Source organism: Fundulus heteroclitus, chromosome 16 (assembly GCF_011125445.2).
Source record: "Fundulus heteroclitus isolate FHET01 chromosome 16, MU-UCD_Fhet_4.1, whole genome shotgun sequence".
In the NCBI taxonomy this organism is placed as follows: Eukaryota; Metazoa; Chordata; class Actinopteri; order Cyprinodontiformes; family Fundulidae; genus Fundulus; species Fundulus heteroclitus.
The window spans coordinates 16,690,981-16,706,143 of NC_046376.1; the positions used below are offsets into that span (position 1 = coordinate 16,690,981).

A 15,163-nucleotide genomic window follows, 5' to 3' on the forward strand; every position below is an offset into this window, starting at 1 on the left:
ACCTTTTGAAGATCAGGCCCTATATTTTTTTTATCTTTTTGTTTTTGTCTAATATTCATGCCAGTATTGATAGTTAGTAATCTAAGTAGTAATCTAATCTAATCTAATCTAATCTAATCTAATCTAATCTAATCTAATCTAATCTAATCTAATTTAGCTAAATGATCCAAATGCTGGGAACAACCAAGTTAGAATTATTTTAGGTAATTGGAATCAGAACCATCTCTATTTATATTGATTGCATGTACAATTGAAGAATTTGGCTTCAGTTACAGCACTCATAGTGTAGACCTTTAATTCCAAAGGTTGGGATTGGGAACCCACTTGGGGTAATGGATCAACATCTGTGGAATCTCGGGATCCTTTCCTGAAATTAAACTAAACAATAAAAAGGATAAAGGTGTAGCATATTTTTATTGTTTTAAAAAATATAAAAACATCACTTAGAAATAGACAAAACCAAACACTCTGATTGTTAATGTCATTCACATTATTATTATTATACCCATGGTTGATTTTATTTGTAGACATGTTTATATACTCAACCGATAGTGTGTGTCACGTTTCCATTCTGGTAATATTTTGTGGGCCAGTACCTAAGAAGTTTGGGAACTTCTGGCGTTGACACTTGGTTTACATATAAAGACAGTATGTATTTTATTTTTATGTAAAGAAAATAAAATTCAATGTAGGCTAATGATGGCAGGTGTGAACTCAAGAATAGTGAATGCTGAAACTGAATCAAGCGGTACTTTAACAAAGTATTAGTTTAAGGATTTGCATATTTGTGAAATAATGAATAATTATAAAAAAATTTAATATATTTTTCTCTAAAATGTTTGTTTATATTATCCAAGCATTGATAATAGTGAAGATGACATAGTTAGGTTTATTAAATAATCTTGCAAGATGAAAGGACATTCTTCCATCACAAGTCAGAATGTTGCTTTGACCCACAAATCTTAAAGTCATATTCATGTCCTGCAACTTTTAGAAGCCTCCCTTGTCCTACACGCCTGAAATGATTCAGGTGCTAAACTACCTCACTAGCAAGCAGTCAAGTTCTGAAGAGCTTTGCTAGAGCTCATATTAGCAGTCAGGTGTGTTGAAGCAGGAGCACATCTAACCGTTACAGGACACCAGCCCTTAGAGGACTGGAGTCTGAGACCCCTGGTTTAAATGCATTTGTTTCATTTGTAAGCACACAAATTTGGTTCCCTGATTTACTTTTCAACCAGCTCGTTTTTCGACCTTTTGTTTGTTATTATGACTAATTCTTGTTTCTTTTACCAGCTTCTTTCCTTCCGTGACCCCTGGGAGTTTTCCTAGATAAAACATGGCGACCAGGCCCCGGGATAATTAGGCTGAGCCACCAACTACTGCTGGAGAAGGTGAATTAATAGTTTGTTTAGTTCAAGTCACTTTTTGTATTTAACGGAAGTTTTAGATTTAAAGTTTAAGATGTTTGATTAACTTCTTTGGCACTTAGTCCTCCAGCAAACTTAAGTGTACTGGGTAGTGTCTTGTAGTTAGTGCTTTTTTAGTTAACTTTATTGTGTTTTAGTGGACTGATCAGCCAATATGTATGTATATATATATATATATATATATATATATATATATATATATATATATATATATATATATATATATATATATATATATAGATATAGATATAGATAGATAGATAGATAGATAGATAGATAGATAGATAGATAGATAGATAGATAGATAGATAGATAGATAGATAGATATAGATATGGATATAGATATAGATATACACCCTTGTGTGTCATTTCTTATGGGCTCAGTATAAAATGTTTGTAAATAATTTTTTTGGGGTTAAAACAAAAACCCAATTTTATAATAATTCCTGTGACTCCACTTGCTTTTTAACACAGTCCATTACAAACAAAGAATTGTTACCTCAAAATATAACTTTTCTATCTAAAGTAAGTCAGAAAAGTGAACAGTTATTCAAAACTGTCATACAAGAATGGGCATTACAGAGAAAATAACCTTTGTTGTACTCTCAGATAAAAAGAATACTATAAATTACAATCAACAAAAGAATACTATGGCAAGTGTAATAAATCATTGAGTCAGACAAATGGCGCAGCCTAAAAATAGAAACTGTTGTAAAGTATACCAGATATGTATTGTGCTGAATGTTGTTAATCCCTTTGAAGATCCTGTAGGCAATTGTTTTCATTATTATAGTTCTCAAGCTTTGGCCAGTGAAGGCTCATAATTAAAGTTGCATAGTTTTGGACTGTTGTTGCTGCTGTCGTGGACATCGACTGTCCACAACAGCAGCAACATTCTTTGAATCAAATGCAGCATGAGGATAAAGATCTTTGATATCTGAGTTGTACTTATTATAGATCTTCTCTCACCCTGGCTGGCAAATGGTCTTCAAGTCCTATTAAGGAAATACGTAACACCACTTGAACTCTATGGAACGGGCCTTACATTCAGTTTTATTAGAGGAATATGAGCTGTGCCAGTGTTCTGCAACCGTATACCAGCGCCACTTGGGAGCTTCCCCAAATGAATTTCTGTTCTTGGCTACGGGCTTGTTTATTTGGAAGGACAAGACGTCAGAGCTTCACCCTACAAAGGTTTTAATTCTCTAAAATTAGTCACATTTTAGTTATTAAGATTTGAAAATTGTTTGAGTAAATTATTCATTAGAGCACACATATGTCACAGCATCTATTGTGGGCCATACTTTACAATCAGACTTCTTTTTTATTAACAAAAGACAATTGCTAATATGAATAACATGTTGAATATGACAAAATAACAAAATCTCAGAATAAGCAGAATCCTTTCTGTTTTTAAAACAAAGATAAAGTTGAGTTATTCAATCAACACTAGTGTGTCTTCAGGAAGAAGAAAAGAATTGCAATGTTTTATGGCAAACATTTGAAATATGGGCAAGCTTTGACACTTGATACTTGTGACATTTACTGAGATTTAACTTAGGGCCAGAAATGTATGGGTTCAAAAAGAAAGGTCACGTGACAAGGTCCTTAAAAGAGCATTTGAGAATTGTAATGTTTCTTACTTTATCAGTTGATGCATATTCAGACTATAATGTTTTAAATGTACAATATTTCCTCTTCTTTGCTCTTTCATTTTCTTTTTATTCTAATACTTTAGATACATTTGTTTTTTAATATATATATATATTCTGAATTATTTTTGATTCATCAATAAATCCAATATTTATATTTTTATAAATAAATAAAAATGTCTTGTTTTGAAAACAAAAAAAAAATAGTTTTAAAGCTAGTAAATGTAAAATCAAAAAATAGCAGACTGATCCTGAAATGTCACACGATGGGTCTTAAGATGTCAAGGATGCTTGACCAAATCGAGAGACAGACTGCTGCTGACCAGGCACTTTCAGCTTGTATAAAAGCAGCAGCCCCAGACTCCACTGAGAACTGATAGGCATCCCTCACAGGTTAGTCCATTGTTGCTTACATTAACTTATAACTGCTTTGCTTTGTGTTATTTGTTTCATGTGCTTAATGTTATATCTCTTTCTGTTACTTTTATCATGTTAAGGGATACTTTGTACTGCTGTCTTGAGTTATTTGAAATGAAACAACTTTGTTATTCATCTAGAGTATGACAGGGATCTGCAGCTCTATTGCTCAAGTGCTATTGTAGTGCTTTTGGATGCCTCCCTGCTCCAGCATAAATCAGATAGTTGGTTACGTAATAAGCTGGCCTTCGCAGAACCTACTGACATGCCACTGACATGCAATGGAGATAATCAGGTATTTTGATTCAGGTGTGGTGAAATAGGGATGCATCGAGAAAGTTGCAGGACACTCACTCAAGGACTGGATGGTAAAGCCCTGGTCTAGGATGAGTTCATGTTAAAGATTTTAAGGTTGCAATATTTTGTGAAAATATTTTGAGGACAGGTTTTCATAATGTCAGTAATGGGTTTATTTGTAACTTAATTTTATGCAAACAAAATATGTTTGATGCAATTGGTTAAAAAGAAAACAATGAATGCTTTAGGATATAATAAATGGAGGATGTTTTGTTTTTTGTTTCGATAATGATATAAATCTTTATTTCATAGCATCTTTACACATCAACATATCTGGATAACTCAGTTGGGTCACAGGTAAGATAAAACATTTTAAGAAATGTATTCAGAATATAATAAAAAATTTATCACAACAAATAGGATAAAGCTGATTCAAAAGTCACTCATTTTGCAGGACTGAAAACGTGCCAAAATGAGCACCGATGCAGAGATGGAGAGCTATGGCCCGGCGGCCATATACCTCCGGAAGCCTGAAAGAGAGAGGATAGAGGCTCAAAATACTCCATTTGATGCCAAAACAGCCTACTTTGTGGTGGATCCCGATGAAATGTATGTCAAGGGTAAACTTGTCAAGAAGGAGGGTGGCAAAGCCACAGTTGAGACAGTAGGGGGAAAGGTGGGTCAGACTTTCTTCAATTTTGGAATTCTTTGTTATTTTTTAAATACATTTGTGACAGCTCATTTTCTTTTCAGACTGTCACGGTGAAAGAGGATGACATTCATCCTATGAACCCTCCCAAGTTTGACAAAATTGAGGACATGGCCATGATGACCCACCTCAATGAGCCCTGTGTGCTGTTTAACCTCAAAGATCGTTTTGCATCTTGGATGATCTATGTGAGTGGTAAAATTAATAGATTACCTTAAAAACATTAAAAAAAAAAAGTTCAAACTCAAATGTAGACCACATTTTCAAGCAGGAATATCTGTTTTTTTCCAGACTTACTCTGGCTTGTTCTGTGTCGTCGTGAACCCCTACAAGTGGCTTCCAGTGTACGATGCTGTTGTTGTAGCAGGATACAGAGGCAAGAAGAGGATTGAGGCACCGCCTCACATCTTCTCTGTCTCTGACAATGCCTATCAGTTCATGCTCACTGGTAAGATCTTGAACAGTGACAGATGGTGATAAAGATTTACTACATAAAATTTATATACATTAATATTTATTTCAGATCGTGAGAACCAGTCCATCCTGATCACGTAAGTAATGGGTATGTTTATGTACATTTGTAGAAGTGTAAAAATAAGACAACATAATATCAATTATTCCTCTCCCCAAGTGGAGAATCCGGTGCTGGAAAGACTGTGAACACCAAGCGTGTCATCCAGTACTTTGCAACAATTGCAGCTCTGGGTGGCAAAAAGGAGCCGCAAGCCACCAGCAAAATACAGGTCATTATGTATTTTAAGTAGTAACCACTTCCATATGACTTTATATGAATGTACAAAATGCTATAAATGTATGCTCTCCTTTAAGGGCACAAAGATCAGAGAATTTGCTGTTTGCTAAACATTTGCTATAAAATAAAACATTGAAAATACATTTTGTAGGGTTCACTGGAGGATCAAATCATTGCAGCAAACCCTCTGCTGGAGGCTTATGGTAATGCCAAAACTGTGAGGAATGACAACTCCTCTCGTTTTGTAAGTATTATGGGTCAGAGAGAAAATCTACAATACTGATTTGCATATTAAGAATTCTAATAGTCAGAGTGTGACATGTTTAGGGTAAATTCATCCGAATCCATTTCGGAACCAGCGGCAAACTGGCCTCAGCAGATATTGAAACATGTAAGTATTTTAACAAACTATTCTGTCACATGGGAATGGATTTCTGTTTAGATGTTGTATGATGCTGTTTGGAAAACAACTGCAGATATCTACTCCTGATGTGTGATGAAACATATTGTGCAGTAGCCTATATTGTTTTCTCACACTAATCTGTAAATTTTAGATCTGCTTGAGAAGTCCCGTGTCACCTTCCAGCTGTCTGCTGAGAGGAGTTACCACATCTTCTACCAGCTGATGACAGGCCATAAGCCAGAGCTGCTGGGTATAATATTAGATCACTTGCTCACCATATTTGGATGAAAAACACACCCTGCATGTTATGGCTATTTCTTCTGATCCTTTGCAGAGGCGTTATTGATCACCACCAATCCCTATGACTATCATATGGTCAGTCAGGGTGAGGTCACTGTTAAAAGCATAGATGATGTGGAGGAGTTCATTGCAACAGATGTAAGTTTTCATGTTTAGCTAATACAAACCGGCCTTTTCAAGGGATGCTTTAAAGTTTAATGACATGGTTGAAATCTATTGTAGACTGCAATTGATATCTTGGGCTTCACTGCTGATGAGAAGTTTAACATCTACAAGCTCACTGGTGCTGTGATGCATCATGGCAACATGAAGTTCAAGCAGAAGCAACGCGAGGAGCAGGCTGAACCTGATGGCACTGAGGGTAGGAGCAAAAATTATGCAACTGCAATCTTATTTTTCCAGATTTTAAAATATATGTGCTTTATAGCATAATGTAAGGTTGGCTGTAATGGAATAATAATGGTCTTTTTTCTTAAAGTGGCTGACAAAATCGCTTACCTCCTGGGTCTGAACTCAGCTGATATGCTGAAGGCTCTGTGCTACCCAAGAGTCAAAGTCGGAAATGAGATGGTCACCAAAGGTCAGACCGTCCCACAGGTAATTCATCTGTCCTAATATGACAAAACTTACATTAATGGTTGTTGTATATCAATTTAAAAGTCAAATTTTTTGCTTAAAGGTCAACAATGCTGTCAGCGCTCTGTGCAAGTCTATCTATGAGAAGATGTTCTTGTGGATGGTCATTCGTATCAATGAGATGCTGGACACAAAGCAAGCAAGGGCCTTCTTTATTGGTGTCTTGGATATTGCTGGCTTTGAGATCTTCGATGTGAGTGAAGAAAAAACATGGCATCGTCTTTTAAAGATAGTCATAATTTGTTAGAAAATCAATACCCTTCTATCAATATAGTCCTAATTTGCTATAAAACCAGTAACTTTCTATTGATACAGTACAACAGCTTGGAGCAGCTCTGCATCAACTTCACCAATGAGAAACTGCAACAGTTCTTCAACCATCACATGTTTGTCCTGGAGCAAGAGGAGTACAAGAAGGAAGGCATTGAGTGGGAGTTCATTGACTTCGGTATGGACTTGGCTGCCTGCATTGAGCTTATTGAGAAGGTGAGTGGCTTTATTAATCCATTAGCTTTTGGGCGATCTTTCATTTTAAGTCGAAGTTCTAATTTAAATTGTTAATTGTTCTCAGCCAATGGGCATCTTCTCCATCCTTGAAGAGGAGTGCATGTTCCCCAAAGCCTCTGACACAACTTTCAAGAACAAGCTGATTGATCAGCATCTTGGCAAGACCAAGGCCTTTGAGAAGCCAAAGCCTGGAAAGGGCAAAGCTGAGGCTCACTTCTCCCTGGTTCACTATGCTGGTACAGTGGACTACAACATCACTGGCTGGCTGGACAAGAACAAGGACCCACTGAACGATTCAGTGGTTCAGCTGTACCAGAAGTCTGCAAACAAACTGCTGTGCTTACTGTATGCTGCACATGCTGGAGCCGAGGGTAAGAACCAGTTTTAAATAAGTAGATAACCTCAATTGAGTAGATTAATTTATAAACCAGGAACACTCTGCAGACACACAGAGTAGCCATATAGTATAATTTATTGCCATAAAGAAAGGAAAATTATGAATGCGTATTTATGCATGGTTGTTGGATCTGTCTTGGGGTGTACCCCACTTTTCGCCCGATGACTGCTTTGCGTCCCTGCAAGTTATAGACAATGGATGGATGATGTTTTAATATCGTTCTTTGTTATAATTTTAGCTGAGGCTGCTGCTGCTGGTGGAAAGAAGGGTGGCAAGAAGAAGGGTGGTTCCTTCCAGACCGTGTCTGCTCTTTTCAGGGTATGTAAACCTTCATAGAGAACATTGAGATCCAAATTTTGCAATATAACTGAAGACTCATTTCATGATGCTGATCTACAGGAGAACTTGGGTAAGCTGATGACCAACTTGAGGAGCACCCATCCTCACTTTGTGCGTTGCCTGATTCCCAATGAATCAAAGACCCCAGGCAAGAAGCACACGCTTACAGTTTATAGATAATATATAAAGAAACTGTTGAATTATTTTTGACTGAATATACTTCTATCCTCAGGTCTTATGGAGAACTTCTTGGTAATCCATCAGCTGAGGTGTAACGGTGTGCTGGAGGGCATCAGAATCTGCAGAAAGGGCTTCCCCAGCAGAATCCTATATGGTGACTTCAAGCAGAGGTGAGAGCAGTTTTAACTATGAGTTGAATATTGGTTAATTTTAGTAAAAATCATTAAAACTGATATAATTTTATCTAAATGGCACTAAAATCTACCTCTTAGATACAAAGTATTGAATGCCAGTGTCATCCCTGAGGGACAGTTCATTGACAACAAGAAAGCTTCAGAGAAGCTGTTGGGCTCCATTGATGTGGACCACACCCAGTACAAGTTTGGACACACTAAGGTATATCTCTGGACAGATTATTCAGGCATAAATACTGTGTGTAAAAAGTGCAATGAGAATCTGACCTTTAATACATTTCCAATGGCAACCATAGGTGTTCTTCAAAGCTGGTCTTCTGGGTACTCTTGAGGAGATGAGAGATGAGAAACTGGCTGAGCTGGTCACCATGACTCAGGCTCTCGCCAGAGGATATGTTATGAGGAAGGAGTTTGTGAAGATGATGGAGAGGAGGTGGGAGTGTTATTAGATATGCAGATGAGTTGCATCGTTTTAAAGCAAGCTCCTTCTGTAGCAAAAGTAACCTATTGTTTTTATCAACTGATTTTTCAATCAGAGAGGCTATCTATAGCATCCAGTACAACATCCGTTCGTTCATGAATGTCAAGAACTGGCCATGGATGAACCTCTACTTCAAGATCAAACCTCTGCTGAAGAGCGCTGAGACTGAGAAGGAGTTGATGCAAATGAAGGAGAACTATGATAAGATGAAAACAGATTTGGCTACTGCTTTGGCAAAGAAGAAGGAACTGGAGGAGAAAATGGTCTCCTTACTCCAGGAGAAGAATGACTTGAGTCTCCAAGTGGCTGCAGTAAGTAGGCAAATATATGTTTCTGACAGAGCAGCTTCTCAGTTGAACATTGACATATGTTAATTTTGCATAAGTCCACATATTTTCCAATTACTTCAAATCATAGGAAGTTGAGAGCCTTTCAGATGCTGAGGAAAGGTGTGAAGGGCTGATTAAGAGCAAGATCCAGCTTGAGGCCAAACTCAAAGAGACCTCTGAGAGACTGGAGGATGAAGAGGAAATCAATGCTGAGCTGACCGCCAAGAAGAGGAAGCTGGAGGATGAATGCTCTGAGCTGAAGAAGGACATTGATGACTTGGAGCTCACCTTGGCTAAAGTGGAGAAAGAGAAACATGCCACTGAAAACAAGGTTTGCATCGATCAGGCACCATTATCAAAGTATACATCCATTTTGAGGATGATTGAATAACAGCATTTATGAGTTCATTCAAAATTGTGTTTTCCATTCAACTTTTAGGTGAAAAACCTGACAGAGGAGATGGCTACTCAGGATGAGGCCATTGCCAAGTTGACCAAGGAGAAGAAAGCCCTCCAAGAGTCCCACCAGCAAACACTGGATGATCTCCAGGCAGAGGAAGACAAAGTCAACACTCTGACCAAGGCCAAGACAAAGCTGGAACAGCAAGTGGACGATGTAAGACAATTGTTTATTTGCCATTGTTTGTTTCTCAAATATATGAACTAATCTTTTTACTGATTCATGAAATCTAATTTATCTACCATAATATAGCTGGAGGGCTCACTGGAACAAGAGAAGAAGCTCCGTATGGACCTTGAGAGAGCCAAGAGGAAGCTGGAAGGAGATCTGAAACTGGCCCAGGAATCCATCATGGATCTGGAGAATGACAAGCAGCAATCTGATGAGAAAATCAAGAAGTAAATTAACATTTTGTGTTTGTTTTAAACAATAAATGTGTTGTTTTTAAAGTTACACTTAATATTTTTGTCTTGAAATCTAGGAAGGACTTTGAAATCAGCCAACTTCTCAGCAAAATTGAGGATGAACAGTCCCTTGGAGCTCAGCTTCAGAAGAAGATCAAGGAACTGCAGGCAAGAACAATAAAATTTGTTCACATTTAGCCAGATTTGTGGTCACTGTTAGCGGAACACTCTTAACCATTTCATTTACTCGTATTCTAGGCTCGTATTGAGGAGCTGGAAGAGGAGATTGAGGCTGAGAGGTCTGCACGGGCTAAAGTAGAGAAGCAGAGAGCTGACCTTTCCAGGGAGCTTGAGGAGATCAGTGAGAGGCTTGAGGAGGCTGGTGGAGCCACAGCTGCTCAGATTGAGATGAACAAGAAGCGTGAGGCTGAGTTCCAGAAGCTGCGCCGTGACCTTGAAGAAGCCACCCTCCAGCATGAATCCACTGCAGCGGCTCTTCGTAAGAAGCAGGCCGACAGCGTTGCTGAGCTGGGAGAGCAGATAGACAACCTGCAGCGCGTCAAGCAGAAGCTGGAGAAGGAGAAGAGCGAGTACAAGATGGAGATTGATGACCTGTCCAGCAACATGGAGGCAGTTGCCAAAGCCAAGGTGAGTGCATAGTTCCTGTTTCACAATGACCAGACATACCAATTATGGTCCATAAGTGGCTTTTAACATAAATTTCTGTTGGTTTCAGGGCAATCTGGAGAAAATGTGCAGAACTCTTGAGGACCAACTGAGTGAAATCAAAGCTAAAAATGATGAGAATGTCCGCCAGCTGAATGACATTAATGCACAGAAAGCAAGACTCCAGACAGAGAACGGTAATTCACCTGAACTTAAACCAGTGTCTTGTATTGTTTAAAGAAATCTCAGAAATAATCATTTTTTCACTTTCTCAGGGGAATTCGGCCGCCAGCTTGAGGAGAAAGAAGCTCTTGTTTCTCAGCTAACAAGAGGCAAGCAGGCCTTCACTCAGCAGATTGAGGAGCTGAAGAGACACATTGAGGAGGAAGTCAAGGTATGAAAGTTTACTTTTTAGTTTTGAGTTATAGAGACAAATTAAAGTTTTACTCATCATTGTCATGTATGATGAGGTCAATAGACAAATCATTCAACTCTCAACTTTGTGTATATCAGGCCAAGAATGCCCTGGCCCATGCTGTTCAGTCAGCCCGCCATGACTGTGATCTGCTCAGAGAGCAGTTTGAGGAGGAGCAGGAGGCCAAGGCTGAGCTGCAGAGAGGCATGTCCAAGGCCAACAGTGAGGTGGCTCAGTGGAGGTCCAAATATGAGACTGATGCCATCCAGCGCACTGAGGAGCTGGAAGAGGCCAAGTGAGTTATAATAAATTTGACTTGGTAAAGATACAATACAAAATCTACTGTCTGCTTCTACCAATTATCACACCGGGAGGTCGTGGCCAAGTGGTTAGAGCAGCGCGCTTGCACTCAGAGAAGGATGCAAGTATCCGGTTCGATCCCCGGTGCTCTGGGTCCCTGAACAAGACCCTTAACCCCAGATTGCTCCCTGGGCGCCGCACAGTGGCAGCCCACTGCTCCCCTAGGGGATGGGTTAAAAGCAGAGAACCCATTTCGTTGCTTTGTACTTGTGACAGTGCAATGACAATAGAGTTGAATTCTATTCTACATCTTCACTACAGGAAAAAGCTTGCCCAGCGCTTGCAGGATGCTGAGGAATCCATTGAGGCTGTGAACTCCAAGTGTGCCTCTTTGGAGAAGACCAAGCAGAGGCTCCAGGGTGAGGTGGAGGACCTCATGATTGATGTGGAGAGAGCCAACTCTCTGGCTGCCAACCTTGACAAGAAGCAGAGGAACTTTGACAAGGTACAGTAATTTTTACAAGAAAAGCAGATCATTTAGATAAATGCATATTCTTAATTCATTCTTACATTTCCAGGTCCTGGCAGAGTGGAAGCAGAAGTATGAGGAGAGCCAGGCTGAGCTGGAAGGAGCCCAAAAGGAGGCTCGTTCTCTGAGCACTGAGCTGTTCAAGATGAAGAACTCCTATGAAGAGGCACTGGATCAGCTAGAGACTATAAAGAGAGAGAACAAGAACCTGCAGCGTATGTAATTCTTAAATACACATAAAAATGGCGAAACATAACATCTCAGATACAAGTTGTAAACATAGTACTCCAACTGTAATATAGCTTAACACTTGAAGGAGAACAAACGATTACCTATTTCTTATTTGGTTTTCTGTTTGAACTAAATTTTATGTTATTTTTAATTTCAGAGGAGATTTCAGATTTGACCGAACAGATCGGGGAGACAGGAAAGACCATCCATGAGCTGGAGAAAGCTAAAAAGTCTTTGGATACTGAGAAGTCTGAAATTCAGGCTGCTCTAGAGGAAGCCGAGGTAAAACCCTCTCTCACTAATCAATAAAGAATTTAAATGACATAATACATCCAGTATCCATTTTCAGAATACATTATTGTACAACAGCTAATCTTACCGTACGCTTAAACCATTTAAAGGGCACACTGGAGCATGAAGAGTCCAAGATTCTCCGCGTCCAGCTTGAGCTCAACCAGGTCAAGGGTGAGATTGACAGGAAGCTGGCAGAGAAGGATGAAGAAATGGAGCAGATCAAGAGAAACAGCCAGAGGGTGATTGACTCCATGCAGAGCACTCTTGATGCTGAGGTCAGGAGCAGGAATGATGCCCTGAGAGTCAAGAAGAAGATGGAGGGAGACCTGAACGAGATGGAGATCCAGCTGAGCCACTCCAACAGGCAGGCTGCTGAGGCCCAGAAGCAACTCAGGAACGTCCAGGGACAGCTCAAGGTGAGTTTAGTGGCTAAGCACAATTTAAAGAGTTACAGAGAAAAGCAGTTTCTGACAGAAACATTTTCATTGCCTTTAGGATGCCCAACTGCACCTTGATGATGCCCTCAGAGGACAGGAGGACATGAAGGAGCAAGTGGCCATGGTGGAGCGCAGGAATGGTCTGATGATGGCTGAGATTGAAGAGCTAAGAGCTGCTCTGGAGCAGACAGAAAGAGCACGTAAAGTGGCTGAGCAGGAGTTGGTTGATGCCAGTGAGCGTGTTGGACTGCTGCACTCTCAGGTCGGGTTTTAGTCACTCACAAGAAGTCAGAGTTCCCTAAGTTATCAAACACACACATCTAAAACGTATTATCCTCATTCAATAACAGAATACCAGTCTTCTTAACACCAAGAAGAAGCTGGAAGCGGATCTGGTCCAAGTCCAGGGGGAGGTGGAAGATGCTGTTCAGGAATCAAGAAACGCTGAAGAGAAGGCCAAAAAGGCTATCACTGATGTCAGTTTACATCTCATCTTCTACTGACTCAATAGATATCAGTTTCAAACTTTAAAAGATAATTTGTTGTTTTAGGCTGCCATGATGGCTGAGGAGCTGAAGAAGGAGCAGGACACCAGTGCTCACTTGGAGAGGATGAAGAAGAACCTGGAGATCACAGTCAAGGACCTGCAGCACCGCCTTGATGAGGCTGAGAACCTCGCCATGAAGGGTGGCAAGAAGCAGCTCCAGAAACTGGAACACAGGGTAAGAACTGTGATACCTTTTAAGTTATTTAATTATAAGATAGATTTTTTTTGCCACACAACATCTACTGATCCCACTGTAAATGAGTATTATTCTTGAAATATTATCATTTATCATTACAAAAAAGGTTCGTGAACTGGAGTCTGAGGTTGAAGGCGAGCAGAGACGTGGAGCTGACGCTGTTAAAGGAGTCCGCAAATATGAGAGGAGAGTGAAGGAACTGACCTACCAGGTAATATCTAGCTTTTAGTACATCTACAGTAACGTTTTTCACTTGCTTTTTATAATCAGCACATATCTGTGTCACATCTCTAGACTGAGGAAGACAAGAAAAATTTGGTCAGACTTCAGGATCTTGTAGACAAGCTCCAGCTTAAGGTCAAGTCTTACAAGAGACAGGCTGAGGAGGCTGTAAGTAAAAAAAAAAATTATCTTAAATATCTTGTATTTAAATAAGAAAAAAACAATATACAAAAAGATTAGGTCAATAGGATGTCCTCCTATCTACTTTAATACAACAATCAACCAACTTTCATTCTCAGGAGGAGCAGGCCAACACCCACATGTCCAGGCTCAGGAAGGTCCAGCATGAGATGGAGGAAGCTCAGGAGCGTGCTGATATTGCTGAGTCACAGGTCAACAAGCTCAGAGCCAAGAGCCGTGACGTTGGAAAGGTAACAATGTTATTTTTAGCCACGGTATTCCCAGATGACACTGCATTTTAGATAAGTCAGTTAACAAAATCCTAATTTTGATCTTTACTAATAACTAATATATTTCTGTGCTCTCTTTTTTCAGTCGGATTCTGCAGAGTAGGAGTCATGATATTCTCAAGTCCTTTCAACGGAGTTTATAAAATATGAACTGGTTGTTTGGTTATCTTTCTTGTGAAAATAAAGATGACAATTGTCAATGGCTTTCATAAACTTGTCGTTTTCTTTTTGAATAACATCTATTTCAAATTAAAGTGGAGCCCCCTGAACAATGTAGGCTTTTCTAGAGTAAACAGCAGCAGTGTAGCACACAGAATACTGAACTGCTGTATTATGTTGATAATATGTGCTTTTAAATGTTCAGTGTAGAATCCTGACATAATATTAGCAATCCTACCATCCAAAATTGTCACACATGACACTGACCCACCAGTTTGCACACTGCCCACCAACAGCAATTTTCAGCTGTTTTTTTATTGTTAGTGGATGAGTTATATCACATTTGAATACCCCAGCAGATGCCTAAAATAGATTGCATAAAACAATTATGGAGGATTATGAAAGCCATTCACTTAAAATAAACCAACTGTTACTGTTACAAAACAGGAAAAGAAAATTTTAATGTGACAGTGTTTATTTCCCTCCCATGAATACGAGAGGCAAATCAAATTCTGCTTGGTACACATAAACAGCTCAGTCCTTCACTGCAGCCAAGTAATGTCCCATTTGAGATGTCACAAGCAACAGGCACTGTGTTGCCAAGTCCTTCAAGACTGTGTCCCATGGAAAAAAACCAAAGCTTGACCTGGAATCTTGGAATAGAATGAAATCTCCATGCATGCTTTCAATGACCTTTCATCTTCTCTCCTTAGTGGGCTTTAATGAAAGAGGAGTGCTTGATTTCACAGCACTTTTCTATGTCTCTAAAGGGAGTGTGTGGTGACATGAAAACATAGCCATGTAATGCAAGCAG

At 39.3% G+C, this 15,163-nt stretch overlaps 1 protein-coding gene across 1 annotated transcript; it reads left to right on the top strand.

Moving 5' to 3' along the window:
• The first annotated feature begins 4,041 nt into the window (after positions 1-4,041).
• On the top strand, positions 4,042-14,403 carry LOC105931993 (myosin heavy chain, fast skeletal muscle-like). The gene is made up of 40 exons (XM_036147898.1): positions 4,042-4,150; positions 4,248-4,469; positions 4,547-4,690; positions 4,794-4,950; positions 5,026-5,053; positions 5,134-5,245; positions 5,405-5,497; positions 5,581-5,644; positions 5,808-5,906; positions 5,991-6,094; positions 6,179-6,317; positions 6,435-6,553; positions 6,636-6,785; positions 6,908-7,078; positions 7,164-7,470; positions 7,735-7,814; positions 7,896-7,983; positions 8,068-8,185; positions 8,288-8,411; positions 8,506-8,642; positions 8,746-9,001; positions 9,108-9,350; positions 9,459-9,635; positions 9,732-9,877; positions 9,961-10,051; positions 10,142-10,531; positions 10,620-10,746; positions 10,825-10,943; positions 11,063-11,259; positions 11,586-11,769; positions 11,843-12,008; positions 12,182-12,306; positions 12,426-12,734; positions 12,814-13,017; positions 13,106-13,231; positions 13,307-13,477; positions 13,605-13,709; positions 13,793-13,888; positions 14,020-14,151; positions 14,276-14,403. The coding sequence occupies exons 2-40, from the start codon at positions 4,266-4,268 to the stop codon at positions 14,291-14,293; spliced, it is 5,820 nt and encodes a 1,939-aa protein (XP_036003791.1). The 5' UTR covers positions 4,042-4,150; positions 4,248-4,265; the 3' UTR covers positions 14,294-14,403.
• The last annotated feature ends 760 nt before the right edge of the window (positions 14,404-15,163 follow it).

Coding starts and splice junctions, on each gene's coding strand:
- LOC105931993 (XM_036147898.1), top strand. CDS start 4,266: ATGAGCACCGATGCAGAGATGGAGAGCTATGGCCCGGCGGCCATATAC. Junction 6,095..6,178: donor AGGAGTTCATTGCAACAGAT/GTAAGTTTTCAT, acceptor AATCTATTGTAG/ACTGCAATTGATATCTTGGG. Junction 12,009..12,181: donor AGAGAACAAGAACCTGCAGC/GTATGTAATTCT, acceptor TTTTAATTTCAG/AGGAGATTTCAGATTTGACC.